Raw genomic sequence first — 18,637 nt, forward strand, 5'->3', positions numbered from 1 at the left:
TAGGAAGAGAATAGACATATCCAGCACAGCTGACTGCATGGTGAGTGAAATTCATGAGCTCTCTAACTTTTTGTTTTTAATATACTTTACCTATTGAAATGTGAGTGTCATAGACTTATCTCAGTGTGTAGTAGCCATATTGCAAATCTACACATTACATTTGAGCTTTTAAAATGTTGTTTTTTGTAACTTTTTATGCAGCAGGTAAAGATTTGTATGAATAGATTATAATTTGGATGTGTCGGTTCAAGTTCCAAATTTCAATATATATTATATATATCCATCTAGTCAACAACTGCAGATTCACTCTACTAAGCAGTCTTCAATGATTTTCTTTCTTGGAATCAGACTTCCAGCGATATGGAGCCAGAAACAAAGATGTCACTGCTGCCTGAATTTGAGGAAGGCAACAGTTCACTCAAGCTGCCACCGGCCAAAAGGTCTAAGGCTGAGTCAGATGAGGCCGTTTCTGTGGCTCCACCACGGAGTCCGGTCTCTCCCCAATCTGTTACTGAGGACGAGGACGAGGATGAGGATCGTTCTGTGGATGCACAGGGAAGTCAAAAGTCCGTCCTGCCTGTTAACGACGATGACGATGACGATGGGTGTCTTGCTGTGGATGAAGCGGGGAGTCCTAACTCTGCCTGATGATGAGGATCATTGAATGGATGCATACTCTCTACTACTCCACTCATCTCTATTCTGTTTTTTTTGCAAGATTTGATATGTTGTGTCAAATTGTTGTTTGGAAGACAAAAAAAATTCTCTTGGATTATGTCTGGTATTTGTTAGAATAAATGTTCATTGACAAAATGCACAAGGTTTCAGTTCTTGAGTCTTTGAAGTGCACAAAAGAGACACAAATTCCAAATTTTAATCTCCATCTGATTTACGTTGCACAGACATGGTCGCATCAGTCTAAATACCTCATGTGCAGAGTTATGGAGGCACAAATTATTAAGGGGTGATGTAAATATAATACTAATAAACTGAACATTGGAAAATATATAAGGTCCAGGATAATCATCCAGGATTTGATCTATTATATAATACATGCATGTAGATGATGAGTTGGACTTCCTGTGTCAACAGGAAGTAGGAAGAGAATAGACATATCCAGCACAGCTGACTGCATGGTGAGTGAAATTCATGAGCTCTCTAACTTTTTGTTTTTAATATACTTTACCTATTGAAATTTGAGTGTCATAGACTTATCTCAGTGTGTAGTAGCCATATTGCAAATCTACACATTACATTTGAGCTTTTAAAATGTTGTTTTTTGTAACTTTTTATGCAGCAGGTAAAGATTTTTATGAATAGATTATAATTTGGATGTGTCGGTTCAAGTTCCAAATTTCAATATATATTATATATATCCATCTAGTCATCTATTGGTATGATTTTGAGTTGGCAAATCTTTGAAATTTGAGGTGAGATATGGGGTTAGACTTAGCTTAATGATGTTTTAATCCTCTCAACCCATCATACTGTAACCCATTGGAAAGGAGGGAAAGGAGGACCGCGGATGCCTGTCACCACCTATTACTGAGGAGATACCGATGCCTATGCTAGAACTCCAGTCCGAAGAGAACCATGGGTGCCCGTCGGGACTCCAGCCTGAGGAGAATCCCGTGGTCATCCCGGAAGAGTCAGAGGACAACCGAAGGAACCTGCTGGTTTCCCTGTTTGATGCGACCCTCAGGTTGATGCGGGAATGGCCCGAATACCTCTTGGTGCGCACAACCCATCTTTTGGTCTTTTTTGGTCTGTTTATAACTTTTGCTTTTGCAATCTATACGTGGTTTATGGTGTTGATTTTAAATGGTTCGACCTGCCCACCTAAAAAAGGTTGATGTAAAAACGACGACGATGACGATGGGTGTCTTGTTGTGAATGAAGCGGGGAGTCCTAACTCTGCCTGATGATGAGGATCATTTAATGGATGCATACTCTTTACTACTCCACTCATCTCTATTCTGTTGAGGGTTTTTTTGCAAGATTTGATATGTTGTTTCAAATTGTTGTTAGTAAGACAAAAAAAATTATCTTGGATTATGTCTGGTATTTGTTAGAATAAATGTTAATTGACAAAATGCACAATGTTTCAGTTCTTGAGTCTTTGAAGTGCACAAAAGAGACACAAATTCTAAATTTTAATCTACATCTGATTAATAATAGATGGAAATCTGGAAGCCATAGATAAGAATCCACATTCCCAATTCTCATCTACAGCTTCCATATTTCAATCTATAAGAATAACATGTCATAGATTGAAATATGGAAGCCATAGATGAAAATATGGAAGTCATTCATAGACTTCCATATTTCCATCTATTAGAGATAGGAACTTTCAAGATGAAAATTGAAAAATTAAAGATAATTTGAAAAAAATGAACGACAGCATACTCAAAGTTTTTAGGAAATTCTTTTTATTTATCTGACATATTTCTTGAACTTACAGCTGTAGGCATTTGAAATGAAAAATATATCTATAAAAGTCTACATATAAATATCCAATAAATTAACAAAATATACATACTTAAACAAGGTGACATTGCTTCATGCCTTTCATAAAAAAAAATTAAAAAACTTGACTCACAGCTGGTTACCTGAAAAGGTCATACATGAATAATGTCTTTTTGGAACATAATTGACAATTTTTTTTCAACATAATCAAAATGAAAAAACATCAGCATACTCAAAGTTTTTAGGAAATTCTTTTTTTTATCTGACACTTCTTGAACTTACAGCTGTAGGGATTTTAAATGAAAAATATGTCTATAAAAGTCTAGATATAAATATCCAATAAATTAACAAAATATACATACTTAAACAAGGTGACATTGCTTCATGCCTTTCATAAAAAAAAAAATTTAAAAAATTGACTCATAGCTGGTTACCTGAAAAGGTCATACATGAATAATGTCTTTTTGGAACATAATTGACAATTTTTTTTCAACATAATCATAATATTTTCTCAAACTTGATTACTTGACTACAACAAAGAACTATAAAACAGGGGTTTCAGTGACCTCTTCAATTTGGGTTTCCCGAATCTTCAACTGCACAGGAGTTGATGACTAGGGTTTCAGGCATGTCTTCAACTGGGGTCTCTGGAATCTCCTCCTCTCCTCCTGGTGGAAGAGGAATCTCTTCCAGCTGAACTTCCATAATCGCCCACCAGTCTACTTCCTCTTCAAACGGGGTCTCTGGCATCTCCTCCTCTCCTCCTCCCTCTTCAACCGGGGTTTCTGGAATCTCCTCCTCCACTCCTCTGGGTGGAAGAGGAGTCTCTTCAACCAGGGTTTTCACAATCTGCCCCCTTCCTACTTCCTCTTCAACCGGGGTTTCTGGAATTTCCTCCCCCCCTCCTCCTGTTGGAAGAGGAGTCTCTTCAACCTGAGCTTCCAGAATCTCCCCCCTTCCTACTTCCTCTTCAAACAGGGTCTCTGGCATCTCCTCCTCTCCTCCTCTCTCTTCAACCGGGGTTTCTGGAATCTCCTCCTCCACTCCTCTGGGTGGAAGAGGAGTCTCTTCAACCAGGGTTTTCACAATCTGCCCCCTTCCTTCTTCCTCTTCAACCAGGGTTTCTGGAATTTCCTCCCCCCCTCCTCTGGGTGGAAGAGGAGTCTCTTCAACCAGGGCTTCCAGAATCTCTCCCCTTCCTACTCCCTCTTCAACTGGGGTTTCCAGAATCTCCTCTCTTCCTCCTAGGGGTGGAAGACGACTCTTCTTAAAAGTTGATTTCAACTTTTGTGCTTTTCCTCCTTCCTCCAACCTTCTGAATTTTGCCTTTCTTTTGTATAAATAGAAGTTTTCAAAAGACCTCTTCATCCGTTCCACCCTCACAAAACACTTGGAAGGTGAAACTACCACGAGATGTGACATCCTTTTTTGGACTGAAGAGTCAGTTGAAAAGTCCAACTTCTTCATGGACTTTTGACTTGAAGGAGCTGGAAAAGATGGGGGCTCATCCTCTGGGGGCTCATCATCTGATGATTCGTCCATAGGTTCAGAAATCCCATGAAGCCTCTTGTTTCTTCTATTCACCAATGTCAACTTCTCGTCAGAGGACAATGATGAGCTTGACTCAGGTGCGTCATCAAAGATGACTTCCTCATCATCTGAGCTTGTCTCCGGTGTATCCTCAGATTTGTCATCTGGTAAGGATGAGGAGTCATCAGTGTCATTGTTAACTTGCGAGGATTTAGCAAAAGCCTCCTTGAGGGCTTTCATCCTCAGTTTTCTGGTTTGGTATGCCATTTCTTTGTCTGGCAGAGCTACATAGAATTTTTCTGCTGTAGTGGGGTCATGGCACATCGCATGAGCCACCTCCTTCCTCTCCTTCTCAGTGAGGTGATTCTTGGCCTGTGAACCCAAATGAAGAAACATGTGTAACATAATCTGAAAGTCTTCCAAATTCCCACCTACGACATACAGATTCAGATCAAACAGATGGAAATCTGGAAATTATCGATGAAAATTGTGAAATACTTGGCTATACTTCAGGCACTCCTAACACATATCACTTTCCTGAGTACCTACCTGCGTAGAGACACTGCTCCGGATCTGGCCAAAGTTGACTGGCCCCGTCAGTCCAGCATTCACCCAAGCCATATGGAGGAAGAGTGACGGCTTCACGATATACCTGCCTAATATTGTATGGAAAACATATTTGTTGTCCTCCGCACCAAGGCAGCAGTTACCGAAGGCAACTTTTTTCAGCCACTCAAATTCCATCTTGTTTAGGCACACCGCAGCTTGCCCGAATGAGCTCATAGTTTTGTGGTCATCCACCTAGGGAAAACATGCAGAAAATTAGCTTATTTCTGTGGATAGGTAGACTTAAACTGAAATAGAAAAATACTAATAAAACGTTTGCTATCTCTTCCAACAAATAGTTTAAATACTTACCATAACCCTATACTTCTTGCCACCACCCCAGCAGTCTGCTGACATCACCTGATCATGGGTCATGTTGGTAAAGACGACGGCGCGATGTCCTGTAAGGATGCTCAGATAGCCCATGAGGTAGCCCATGAGATGACAATGGTCCTTACCATAATTTCCATCAGCAGGTAAGAATTCTACAATAAATAACACAGATATATTTAGTTTAGTCAAGTCAGGTTTATGTCAATTCTCCTCTCTCCATCTCCAAATCTCCTGTCATGAGTAAATATGTACTGAATTGTACTTACGAAGCAACTCAGGAATTTTCTTTTTGGCGACCTTCATAAATGTCACTTCCTTTGTCGCCTCAAGCAGTTGAACTGTGAAAAGAGTGTCACATATACCACTCATTTCTGAGGTTCCAAATTCCTATTTTTTAGATGACAGAATATACACACAACAATAACACAATAAAGAAAGCAAACATTACCTGTCTTCTTTTTCATCACCTTCTGACGGTGGACAACCACGTGCTTGTGCACATTCATCTGAAGCATCTTAAGCTCATAGAGGAGTTTGTCGAAGTCAGAAGATCTGACTTTGCTGACCGCCTGGAATGAGCACTTCATGTGCCTGATGAACAGGGTGACATTTGTCATCATGTTTCTTACAGTAGTTGGGAGGTAACCCTTTTCGGTGAGGTATAGTGGCCACCTACAAAAAAAGGTAGGTACAAGTAATGAAATCTCACCTCTAGTTCCCACCACCTGATTCCAAATCCAAATTCCAATTTTTCATCTACTAAAAAACATCACATTATAATTTCAAATTCATAACAATAAATGTATATATATATATACATATCGAGAGAGAGAGAGAGAGAGAGAGAGAGAGAGAGAGAGAGAGAGAGAGAGAGAGAGAGAGAGAGAGAGAGAGAGAGAGAGAGAGAGAGAGAGAGAGAGAGATTTTATCTCTATTTATTCTAACCAAAAAACACACTTACATGCGCAATTTGTCAATCTGGAGAAGGAACTTCATATCCATTGAGACCATTTTTGGAGGTAGCCCAGTAGCCATATGGAGACAAAAACGGAGTGCATGACTCGCTGCCTGCCTGGCATTATCCTTATCTTTTATTCCTGTCCGTGAACCCAGTCGAAACTTCCTGTAGTCATCAATGATCTTATCTGTCATGAAACAAACAGAAAATGTTTGTGGATTAAAAATTGTATATATATATTTTATTATATTTACCAAATTTAAAAAAAACAACATCTATTACATTACATAGCAACGTGGAAGCCATATATTTCAAATTCTAATCTATGGCTTCCACATTGCTGTGTAATTCAATACATGTTGTTTTTTTATAGATGTAACCATGAAAATTGTAGACGAGAAAAGGGAAACAGGAAATGAAAACTCACGAAATAAATGTTCTGACTTGTTCGACTTTGTCACATGTTCATATTTTTGGGCTGAGGTAGTTAGTTTTGACGGTATGCCTCTGGGTGTCTTGGGTGTAGAGGGCGCCGAGGGTTGGGCTCTCACAAGTCTGTTTACCCTATTTTCAAGCTCCTGCAATCTCACTGCAACGTTTTCACATTTGCAGTTGCATTTGCGTTGATTCGGAAGTGGACTTGTAATATCGGTGTTATAAGACTGACTGGAGTTATCTTGGTTCTGCATAACAGGTGAGGAAGGCAGAGGATGGCTATGACCAAGCCCACTGGAGGAGGTTGTATGGACACCGGAGGAGGATGTGGGGACATCGGAGGAGGATGTGGGGACATCAGAGGAGGATGTGTGGACACTGTTGGGGGATGTGTGGACACTGGAGCAGGGTATTTGGCCATCGGAGGAGGTTTTCTGGCCACCAGGGCTGAGATGTGGATTTTTTTGGGGGGTAGATGATAAAACAGGAAGACCAATTTCAGGTTGACCATGCACTGAATCTGGACTCAGGGCCAGGTTGAGCGGCTGCCCTTCCTCATGGGGCATATCGTCTTCCCAAATGGACATTCTCTCATAAATTTCGTCTGTAATGAATTGGAAAAGGCATGTCAAGGACCTGTTTACTGTACATTCAACCTTTCACAAACACATTAATACATGATAGTGTAAAATTACCATTAGAGTTATCATGCATGTCCAAACATGATACCATCGGACTTTGAGGGTCAGTAAGGCGGAGAGCAGCAAACTCCTTTCTAATGCACGTCCTCTTGGCATCCTTTAGCAGAGGCTCTCTTTCCTATTGATATAAAGTGACATATTTTGACACAAAAATAATTCTTATCGTGACTAAAGATTACATTTGCAAGAATTATTGTGCATTTGCACTTACCTCTGGATTTAAGAAATGTGTGTCCTGCAGATGCTTGTCCAGGCGTACGAATGAACCCCTGTCACACACAGGGCAGTCTAAGCGTTCCGTTGTCCTAGAATAGGGAATATTGAATAAATGGGGAAGACATATGGACAAGAAAAATATTTGTTTTCATATGAATATATGTTCTGTATGTTCTTACCTAGCATTCCCAAATTTCATCAACAGACGAAATTCCTCTTTATTAGGAACTGTGTGGGAAACATTCAGGTGCTGCTTTAAATTATTGTAGCTCCTGAAACACAACCCACACAATTTTGTGGCCTGTAGATGAAAAGGAAAAAAATGTTAAAAAGAAAAAAAAAGAATGACTTCCTGTTTCCAGTAGGTGGCGCTGTGACATAAGCATTTGAACAGGTTAGGATAATGCATGATGAAGTTTCAACACACTGCGTCTGAAAAAAGATTACAGAGCACACTTACCATGCTGCTACTGCTGCTGTTGCTCCTCCACTTCCAAGTTTCTTCTAAATGGCATGAATTATAATTTGGAAGTTAAAATCGAAAAACTTCCATGTTTCCATATATGTAATTTTACCTAAACCTAACCCTAACCATATGCTGACCATGTGATATAAATCAACTTTTCAAACAATCAAAAGTGCATGAGAAAACAACACCTAAGGTGATATTAATATGTTACACACTGAAATAGGGCAAAATCAGTCAGGTATCAGCACTTTGTGTCTAACAAAAATCAAGAAATTACAGAGCAAACTTACCAAGCTGCTAATGCTACCAATGCTACTCTTGTGTTACTTCCTGTGGGGAAAGGAAGTGCAAGTTTTCATCTACGAAATTTGGAATTACGATGGACAAATTCCATATTTACATATACGTCATTTTAACCGACCATGTGCTCACATGTGATATAAATCAACTTTTCAAACAATCAAAAGTGCATGAGAAAACAACACCTAAGGTGATATTGATATGCTACACACTGAAATAGAGCAAAAGCAGTCAGGCATCAGCACTTTGTGTCTAACAAAAATCAAGAAATTACAGAGCAAACTTACCAAGCTGCTAATGCTGCCATGCTATTCCTGCTAATGCTGCCATGCTATTCCTGTGGGGAAAGGAAGTGCAAGTTTTCATCTACGAAATTTGGAATTACGATGGACAAATTCCATATTTACATATATGTCATTTTAACCGACCATGTGCTGACCATGTGATATAAATCAACTTTTCAAACAATCAAAAGTGCATGAGAAAACAACACCTAAGGTGATATTAATATGTTACACACTGAAATAGAGCAAAATCAGTCAGGTATCAGCACTTTGTGTCTAACAAAAATCAAGAAATTACAGAGCAAACTTACCAAGCTGCTAATGCTACCAATGCTACTCTTGTGTTACTTCCTGTGGGGAAAGGAAGTGCAAGTTTTCATCTACGAAATTTGGAATTACGATGGACAAATTCCATATTTACATATATGTCATTTTAACCGACCATGTGCTCACATGTGATATAAATCAACTTTTCAAACAATCAAAAGGGCATGAGAAAACAACACCTAAGGTGATATTGATATGCTACACACTGAAATAGAGCCAAAGCAGTCAGGTATCAGCACTTTGTGTCTAACAAAAATCAAGAAATTACAGAGCAAACTTACCAAGCTGCTAATGCTGCCATGCTATTCCTGCTAATGCTGCCATGCTATTCCTGTGGGGAAAGGAAGTGCAAGTTTTCATCTACGAAATTTGGAATTACGATGGACAAATTCCATATTTACATATATGTCATTTTAACCGACCATGTGCTGACCATGTGATATAAATCAACTTTTCAAACAATCAAAAGTGCATGAGAAAACAACACCTAAGGTGATATTAATATGTTACACACTGAAATAGAGCAAAATCAGTCAGGTATCAGCACTTTGTGTCTAACAAAAATCAAGAAATTACAGAGCAAACTTACCAAGCTGCTAATGCTACCAATGCTACTCTTGTGTTACTTCCTGTGGGGAAAGGAAGTGCAAGTTTTCATCTACGAAATTTGGAATTACGATGGACAAATTCCATATTTACATATATGTCATTTTAACCGACCATGTGCTCACATGTGATATAAATCAACTTTTCAAACAATCAAAAGGGCATGAGAAAACAACACCTAAGGTGATATTGATATGCTACACACTGAAATAGAGCAAAAGCAGTCAGGCATCAGCACTTTGTGTCTAACAAAAATCAAGAAATTACAGAGCAAACTTACCAAGCTGCTAATGCTGCCATGCTATTCCTGCTAATGCTGCCATGCTATTCCTGTGGGGAAAGGAAGTGCAAGTTTTCATCTACGAAATTTGGAATTACGATGGACAAATTCCATATTTACATATATGTCATTTTAACCGACCATGTGCTGACCATGTGATATAAATCAACTTTTCAAACAATCAAAAGTGCATGAGAAAACAACACCTAAGGTGATATTAATATGTTACACACTGAAATAGAGCAAAATCAGTCAGGTATCAGCACTTTGTGTCTAACAAAAATCAAGAAATTACAGAGCAAACTTACCAAGCTGCTAATGCTACCAATGCTACTCTTGTGTTACTTCCTGTGGGGAAAGGAAGTGCAAGTTTTCATCTACGAAATTTGGAATTACGATGGACAAATTCCATATTTACATATATGTCATTTTAACCGACCATGTGCTCACCATGTGATATAAATCAACTTTTCAAACAATCAAAAGTGCATGAGGAAACAACACCTAAGGTGATATTAATATGTTACACACTGAAATAGAGCAAAATCAGTCAGGTATCAGCACTTTGTGTCTAACAAAAATCAAGAAATTACAGAGCAAACTTACCTAGCTGCTAATGCTGCCATGCTGACCCTAGCTCTGCACAGGAAGGAACCACAGCTATGATTCCAACACTGGGCCAATCAGGTCGATGAAACCTTTCCGTCCCTGCCTGGATCAAGGCTCTAAGATGAAGTATGGCCGAGTTTGCCCTATTCACCTTGTTTGTCAAGAGGGAGTCAGGGTGTATGAGTGTTCATGGGCTCTGAGAGTCTGGGGCCTTGTTGGAACTTTTGACCAAAACAATAACTTACATGGCTGATTCTCACATATGTCATAGAGCTCTTCGAGAGCTTTCGGGAACAACTAGGCCTGTGTCCGAAAGCCTCTCGGTTGAGGAGTTAAGGCAATTTAGCTTCCAGGTCGAGAGGTCGTCTACAAACGAGGCCTAGTCGAGTGACATTTCGGGGCTCTACTCGACCATATGACCACTTAGAGACTAGCAACCACTGTTACCTAAAAGCCAGCATCCCCATGAAGTACTGAGTCAAATATGATGGATGTAAACCGACAGGAAGTGCTGCAAAATTGATGGTGAACTTCAGGAGGTCGCCTCATTGGCATAGATTAAAATGTGGAGGCGTGAAAATTTCACGCCTCCACATTTCCATCTATTCAGAGCAATCATAGATGAAAATATGGAAGTAGAGTTCTGTAAGCATCAATGCTACATGAAGCAGGACATTCGGGGCATTGTCACATTCGTCTCGTCGAGGCCTTTCAGAATGTCCAGGTCCCCTTCATATATCTCTCTCCATTAAAGACCTTGCTCCAGAAGAGTGCCACCTATGTGGCATTCACATATGTGATAGAGCACTCTGAGACCTTTCCAAACATGTCTCTTTCTTACCCTTGACAGCTTCCATTGAGAAGATATAGGACTTTAGCAAACAGAAAAAAATAACTTTGCTGCCCCCTAGCTCTGCACAGGAAGGAGCCACAGCTATGATTCCAACACTGGGCCAATCAGGTCGATGAGACCTTTCCGTCCCTGCCTGGATCAAGGCTCTAAGATGAAGTATGGCCGAGTTGGCCCCATTCACCTTGTTTGGCAAGAGGGAGTCAGGGTGTATGAGTGTTCATGGGCTCTGAGAGTCTGGGGCCTTGTTGGAACTTTTGACCAAAACAATAACTTACAGGGCTGATTCTCACATATGTCATAGAGCTCTTCGAGAGCTTTCGGGAACAACTAGGCCTGTGTCCGAAAGCCTCTCGGTTGAGGAGTTAAGGCAATTTAGCTTCCAGGTCGAGAGGTCGTCTACAAACGAGGCCTAGTCGAGTGACATTTCGGGGCTCTACTCGACCATATGACCACTTAGAGACTAGCAACCACTGTTACCTAAAAGCCAGCATCCCCATGAAGTACTGAGTCAAATATGATGGATGTAAACCGACAGGAAGTGCTGCAAAATTGATGGTGAACTTCAGGAGGTCGCCTCATTGGCATAGATTAAAATGTGGAGGCGTGAAAATTTCCCGCCTCCACATTTCCATCTATTCAGAGCAATCATAGATGAAAATATGGAAGTAGAGTTCTGTAAGCATCAATGCTACATTAAGCAGGACATTCGGGGCATTGTCACATTCGTCTCGTCGAGGCCTTTCAGAATGTCCAGGTCCCCTTCTTATATCTCTCTCCATTAAAGACCTTGCTCCAGAAGAGTGCCACCTATGTGGCATTCACATATGTGATAGAGCACTCTGAGACCTTTCCAAACATGTCTCTTTCTTACCCTTGACAGCTTCCATTGAGAAGATATAGGACTTTAGCAAACAGAAAAAAATAACTTTGCTGCCCCCTAGCTCTGCACAGGAAGGAGCCACAGCTATGATTCCAACACTGGGCCAATCAGGTCGATGAGACCTTTCCGTCCCTGCCTGGATCAAGGCTCTAAGATGAAGTATGGCCGAGTTGGCCCCATTCACCTTGTTTGGCAAGAGGGAGTCAGGGTGTATGAGTGTTCATGGGCTCTGAGAGTCTGGGGCCTTGTTGGAACTTTTGACCAAAACAATAACTTACAGGGCTGATTCTCACATATGTCATAGAGCTCTTCGAGAGCTTTCGGGAACAACTAGGCCTGTGTCCGAAAGCCTCTCGGTTGAGGAGTTAAGGCAATTTAGCTTCCAGGTCGAGAGGTCGTCTACAAACGAGGCCTAGTCGAGTGACATTTCGGGGCTCTACTCGACCATATGACCACTTAGAGACTAGCAACCACTGTTACCTAAAAGCCAGCATCCCCATGAAGTACTGAGTCAAATATGATGGATGTAAACCGACAGGAAGTGCTGCAAAATTGATGGTGAACTTCAGGAGGTCGCCTCATTGGCATAGATTAAAATGTGGAGGCGTGAAAATTTCCCGCCTCCACATTTCCATCTATTCAGAGCAATCATAGATGAAAATATGGAAGTAGAGTTCTGTAAGCATCAATGCTACATTAAGCAGGACATTCGGGGCATTGTCACATTCGTCTCGTCGAGGCCTTTCAGAATGTCCAGGTCCCCTTCTTATATCTCTCTCCATTAAAGACCTTGCTCCAGAAGAGTGCCACCTATGTGGCATTCACATATGTGATAGAGCACTCTGAGACCTTTCCAAACATGTCTCTTTCTTACCCTTGACAGCTTCCATTGAGAAGATATAGGACTTTAGCAAACAGAAAAAAATAACTTTGCTGCCCCCTAGCTCTGCACAGGAAGGAGCCACAGCTATGATTCCAACACTGGGCCAATCAGGTCGATGAGACCTTTCCGTCCCTGCCTGGATCAAGGCTCTAAGATGAAGTATGGCCGAGTTGGCCCCATTCACCTTGTTTGGCAAGAGGGAGTCAGGGTGTATGAGTGTTCATGGGCTCTGAGAGTCTGGGGCCTTGTTGGAACTTTTGACCAAAACAATAACTTACAGGGCTGATTCTCACATATGTCATAGAGCTCTTCGAGAGCTTTCGGGAACAACTAGGCCTGTGTCCGAAAGCCTCTCGGTTGAGGAGTTAAGGCAATTTAGCTTCCAGGTCGAGAGGTCGTCTACAAACGAGGCCTAGTCGAGTGACATTTCGGGGCTCTACTCGACCATATGACCACTTAGAGACTAGCAACCACTGTTACCTAAAAGCCAGCATCCCCATGAAGTAGTGAGTCAAATATGATGGATGTAAACCGACAGGAAGTGCTGCAAAATTGATGGTGAACTTCAGGAGGTCGCCTCATTTGCATAGATTAAAACGTGGATGTGGGAAATTTTCCCTCCTCCACGTTTCCATCTATTCAGAGCAATCATAGATGAAAATATGGAAGTAGAGTTCTTTAAGCATCAATGCTACATGAAGCAGGACATTCGGGGCATTGTCACATTCCTCTCGGCGAGGCCTTTCAGAATGTCCAGGTCCCCTTCTTATATCTCTCTCCATTAAAGACCTTGCTCCAGAAGAGTGCCACCTATGTGGCATTCACATATGTGATAGAGCACTCTGAGACCTTTCCAAACATGTCTCTTTCTTACCCTTGACAGCTTCCATTGAGAAGATATAGGACTTTAGCAAACAGAAAAAAATAACTTTGCTGCCCCCTAGCTCTGCACAGGAAGGAGCCACAGCTATGATTCCAACACTGGGCCAATCAGGTCGATGAGACCTTTCCGTCCCTGCCTGGATCAAGGCTCTAAGATGAAGTATGGCCGAGTTGGCCCCATTCACCTTGTTTGGCAAGAGGGAGTCAGGGTGTATGAGTGTTCATGGGCTCTGAGAGTCTGGGGCCTTGTTGGAACTTTTGACCAAAACAATAACTTACAGGGCTGATTCTCACATATGTCATAGAGCTCTTCGAGAGCTTTCGGGAACAACTAGGCCTGTGTCCGAAAGCCTCTCGGTTGAGGAGTTAAGGCAATTTAGCTTCCAGGTCGAGAGGTCGTCTACAAACGAGGCCTAGTCGAGTGACATTTCCGGGCTCTACTCGACCATATGACCACTTAGAGACTAGCAACCACTGTTACCTAAAAGCCAGCATCCCCATGAAGTAGTGAGTAAAATATGATGGATGTAAACCGACAGGAAGTGCTGCAAAATTGATGGTGAACTTCAGGAGGTCGCCTCATTGGCATAGATTAAAATGTGGAGGCATGAAAATTTCCCGCCTCCACATTTCCATCTATTCAGAGCAATCATAGATGAAAATATGGAAGTAGAGTTCTGTAAGCATCAATGCTACATGAAGCAGGACATTCGGGGCATTGTCACATTCGTCTCGTCGAGGCCTTTCAGAATGTCCAGGTCCCCTTCTTATATCTCTCTCCATTAAAGACCTTGCTCCAGAAGAGTGCCACCTATGTGGCATTCACATATGTGATAGAGCACTCTGAGACCTTTCCAAACATGTCTCTTTCTTACCCTTGACAGCTTCCATTGAGAAGATATAGGACTTTAGCAAACAGAAAAAAATAACTTTGCTGCCCCCTAGCTCTGCACAGGAAGGAGCCACAGCTATGATTCCAACACTGGGCCAATCAGGTCGATGAGACCTTTCCATCCCTGCCTGCATCAAGGCTCTAAGATGAAGTATGGCCGAGTTGGCCCCATTCACCTTGTTTGGCAAGAGGGAGTCAGGGTGTATGAGTGTTCATGGGCTCTGAGAGTCTGGGGCCTTGTTGGAACTTTTGACCAAAACAATAACTTACAGGGCTGATTCTCACATATGTCATAGAGCTCTTCGAGAGCTTTCGGGAACAACTGGGCCTGTGTCCGAAAGCCTCTCGGTTGAGTAGTTAAGGCAATTTAGCTTCCAGGTCAAGAGGTCGTCTACAAACGAGGCCTAGTCGAGTTACATTTCGGGGCTCTACTCGACCATATGACCACTTAGAGACTAGCAACCACTGTTACCTAAAAGCCAGCATCCCCATGAAGTAGTGAGTCAAATATGATGGATGTAAACCGACAGGAAGTGCTGCAAAATTGATGGTGAACTTCAGGAGGTCGCCTCATTTGCATAGATTAAAACGTGGATGTGGGAAATTTTCCCTCCTCCACGTTTCCATCTATTCAGAGCAATCATAGATGAAAATATGGAAGTAGAGTTCTGTAAGCATCAATGCTACATGAAGCAGGACATTCGGGACATTGTCACATTCCTCTCGGCGAGGCCTTTCAGAATGTCCAGGTCCCCTTCTTATATCTCTCTCCATTAAAGACCTTGCTCCAGAAGAGTGCCACCTATGTGGCATTCACATATGTGATAGAGCACTCTGAGACCTTTCCAAACATGTCTCTTTCTTACCCTTGACAGCTTCCATTGAGAAGATATAGGACTTTAGCAAACAGAAAAAAATAACTTTGCTGCCCCCTAGCTCTGCACAGGAAGGAGCCACAGCTATGATTCCAACACTGGGCCAATCAGGTCGATGAGACCTTTCCGTCCCTGCCTGGATCAAGGCTCTAAGATGAAGTATGGCCGAGTTGGCCCCATTCACCTTGTTTGGCAAGAGGGAGTCAGGGTGTATGAGTGTTCATGGGCTCTGAGAGTCTGGGGCCTTGTTGGAACTTTTGACCAAAACAATAACTTACAGGGCTGATTCTCACATATGTCATAGAGCTCTTCGAGAGCTTTCGGGAACAACTAGGCCTGTGTCCGAAAGCCTCTCGGTTGAGGAGTTAAGGCAATTTAGCTTCCAGGTCGAGAGGTCGTCTACAAACGAGGCCTAGTCGAGTGACATTTCCGGGCTCTACTCGACCATATGACCACTTAGAGACTAGCAACCACTGTTACCTAAAAGCCAGCATCCCCATGAAGTAGTGAGTAAAATATGATGGATGTAAACCGACAGGAAGTGCTGCAAAATTGATGGTGAACTTCAGGAGGTCGCCTCATTGGCATAGATTAAAATGTGGAGGCATGAAAATTTCCCGCCTCCACATTTCCATCTATTCAGAGCAATCATAGATGAAAATATGGAAGTAGAGTTCTGTAAGCATCAATGCTACATGAAGCAGGACATTCGGGGCATTGTCACATTCGTCTCGTCGAGGCCTTTCAGAATGTCCAGGTCCCCTTGTTATATCTCTCTCCATTAAAGACCTTGCTCCAGAAGAGTGCCACCTATGTGGCATTCACATATGTGATAGAGCACTCTGAGACCTTTCCAAACATGTCTCTTTCTTACCCTTGACAGCTTCCATTGAGAAGATATAGGACTTTAGCAAACAGAAAAAAATAACTTTGCTGCCCCCTAGCTCTGCACAGGAAGGAGCCACAGCTATGATTCCAACACTGGGCCAATCAGGTCGATGAGACCTTTCCATCCCTGCCTGCATCAAGGCTCTAAGATGAAGTATGGCCGAGTTGGCCCCATTCACCTTGTTTGGCAAGAGGGAGTCAGGGTGTATGAGTGTTCATGGGCTCTGAGAGTCTGGGGCCTTGTTGGAACTTTTGACCAAAACAATAACTTACAGGGCTGATTCTCACATATGTCATAGAGCTCTTCGAGAGCTTTCGGGAACAACTGGGCCTGTGTCCGAAAGCCTCTCGGTTGAGTAGTTAAGGCAATTTAGCTTCCAGGTCAAGAGGTCGTCTACAAACGAGGCCTAGTCGAGTTACATTTCGGGGCTCTACTCGACCATATGACCACTTAGAGACTAGCAACCACTGTTACCTAAAAGCCAGCATCCCCATGAAGTAGTGAGTCAAATATGATGGATGTAAACCGACAGGAAGTGCTGCAAAATTGATGGTGAACTTCAGGAGGTCGCCTCATTTGCATAGATTAAAACGTGGATGTGGGAAATTTTCCCTCCTCCACGTTTCCATCTATTCAGAGCAATCATAGATGAAAATATGGAAGTAGAGTTCTTTAAGCATCAATGCTACATGAAGCAGGACATTCGGGGCATTGTCACATTCCTCTCGGCGAGGCCTTTCAGAATGTCCAGGTCCCCTTCTTATATCTCTCTCCATTAAAGACCTTGCTCCAGAAGAGTGCCACCTATGTGGCATTCACATATGTGATAGAGCACTCTGAGACCTTTCCAAACATGTCTCTTTCTTACCCTTGACAGCTTCCATTGAGAAGATATAGGACTTTAGCAAACAGAAAAAAATAACTTTGCTGCCCCCTAGCTCTGCACAGGAAGGAGCCACAGCTATGATTCCAACACTGGGCCAATCAGGTCGATGAGACCTTTCCGTCCCTGCCTGGATCAAGGCTCTAAGATGAAGTATGGCCGAGTTGGCCCCATTCACCTTGTTTGGCAAGAGGGAGTCAGGGTGTATGAGTGTTCATGGGCTCTGAGAGTCTGGGGCCTTGTTGGAACTTTTGACCAAAACAATAACTTACAGGGCTGATTCTCACATATGTCATAGAGCTCTTCGAGAGCTTTCGGGAACAACTAGGCCTGTGTCCGAAAGCCTCTCGGTTGAGGAGTTAAGGCAATTTAGCTTCCAGGTCGAGAGGTCGTCTACAAACGAGGCCTAGTCGAGTGACATTTCCGGGCTCTACTCGACCATATGACCACTTAGAGACTAGCAACCACTGTTACCTAAAAGCCAGCATCCCCATGAAGTAGTGAGTAAAATATGATGGATGTAAACCGACAGGAAGTGCTGCAAAATTGATGGTGAACTTCAGGAGGTCGCCTCATTGGCATAGATTAAAATGTGGAGGCATGAAAATTTCCCGCCTCCACATTTCCATCTATTCAGAGCAATCATAGATGAAAATATGGAAGTAGAGTTCTGTAAGCATCAATGCTACATGAAGCAGGACATTCGGGGCATTGTCACATTCGTCTCGTCGAGGCCTTTCAGAATGTCCAGGTCCCCTTCTTATATCTCTCTCCATTAAAGACCTTGCTCCAGAAGAGTGCCACCTATGTGGCATTCACATATGTGATAGAGCACTCTGAGACCTTTCCAAACATGTCTCTTTCTTACCCTTGACAGCTTCCATTGAGAAGATATAGGACTTTAGCAAACAGAAAAAAATAACTTTGCTGCCCCCTAGCTCTGCACAGGAAGGAGCCACAGCTATGATTCCAACACTGGGCCAATCAGGTCGATGAGACCTTTCCATCCCTGCCTGCATCAAGGCTCTAAGATGAAGTATGGCCGAGTTGGCCCCATTCACCTTGTTTGGCAAGAGGGAGTCAGGGTGTATGAGTGTTCATGGGCTCTGAGAGTCTGGGGCCTTGTTGGAACTTTTGACCAAAACAATAACTTACAGGGCTGATTCTCACATATGTCATAGAGCTCTTCGAGAGCTTTCGGGAACAACTGGGCCTGTGTCCGAAAGCCTCTCGGTTGAGTAGTTAAGGCAATTTAGCTTCCAGGTCAAGAGGTCGTCTACAAACGAGGCCTAGTCGAGTTACATTTCGGGGCTCTACTCGACCATATGACCACTTAGAGACTAGCAACCACTGTTACCTAAAAGCCAGCATCCCCATGAAGTAGTGAGTCAAATATGATGGATGTAAACCGACAGGAAGTGCTGCAAAATTGATGGTGAACTTCAGGAGGTCGCCTCATTTGCATAGATTAAAACGTGGA

At 42.4% G+C, this 18,637-nt stretch overlaps 1 protein-coding gene across 1 annotated transcript; it reads right to left on the reverse strand.

Moving 5' to 3' along the window:
• Positions 1-5,169: 5,169 nt before the first annotated feature.
• Positions 5,170-6,895, reverse strand: LOC133013759 (uncharacterized). The gene is made up of 4 exons (XM_061080801.1): positions 6,321-6,895; positions 5,897-6,080; positions 5,384-5,607; positions 5,170-5,273 (listed from the first exon to the last, which is right to left on the reverse strand). Exons 1-4 carry the CDS (start codon positions 6,892-6,894, stop codon positions 5,170-5,172), a joined length of 1,086 nt encoding a protein of 361 aa, XP_060936784.1. The 5' UTR covers position 6,895.
• Between the last annotated feature and the right edge of the window lie 11,742 nt (positions 6,896-18,637).

The sequence above is a fragment of the Limanda limanda genome, chromosome 11 (assembly GCF_963576545.1).
Source record: "Limanda limanda chromosome 11, fLimLim1.1, whole genome shotgun sequence".
In the NCBI taxonomy this organism is placed as follows: Eukaryota; Metazoa; Chordata; class Actinopteri; order Pleuronectiformes; family Pleuronectidae; genus Limanda; species Limanda limanda.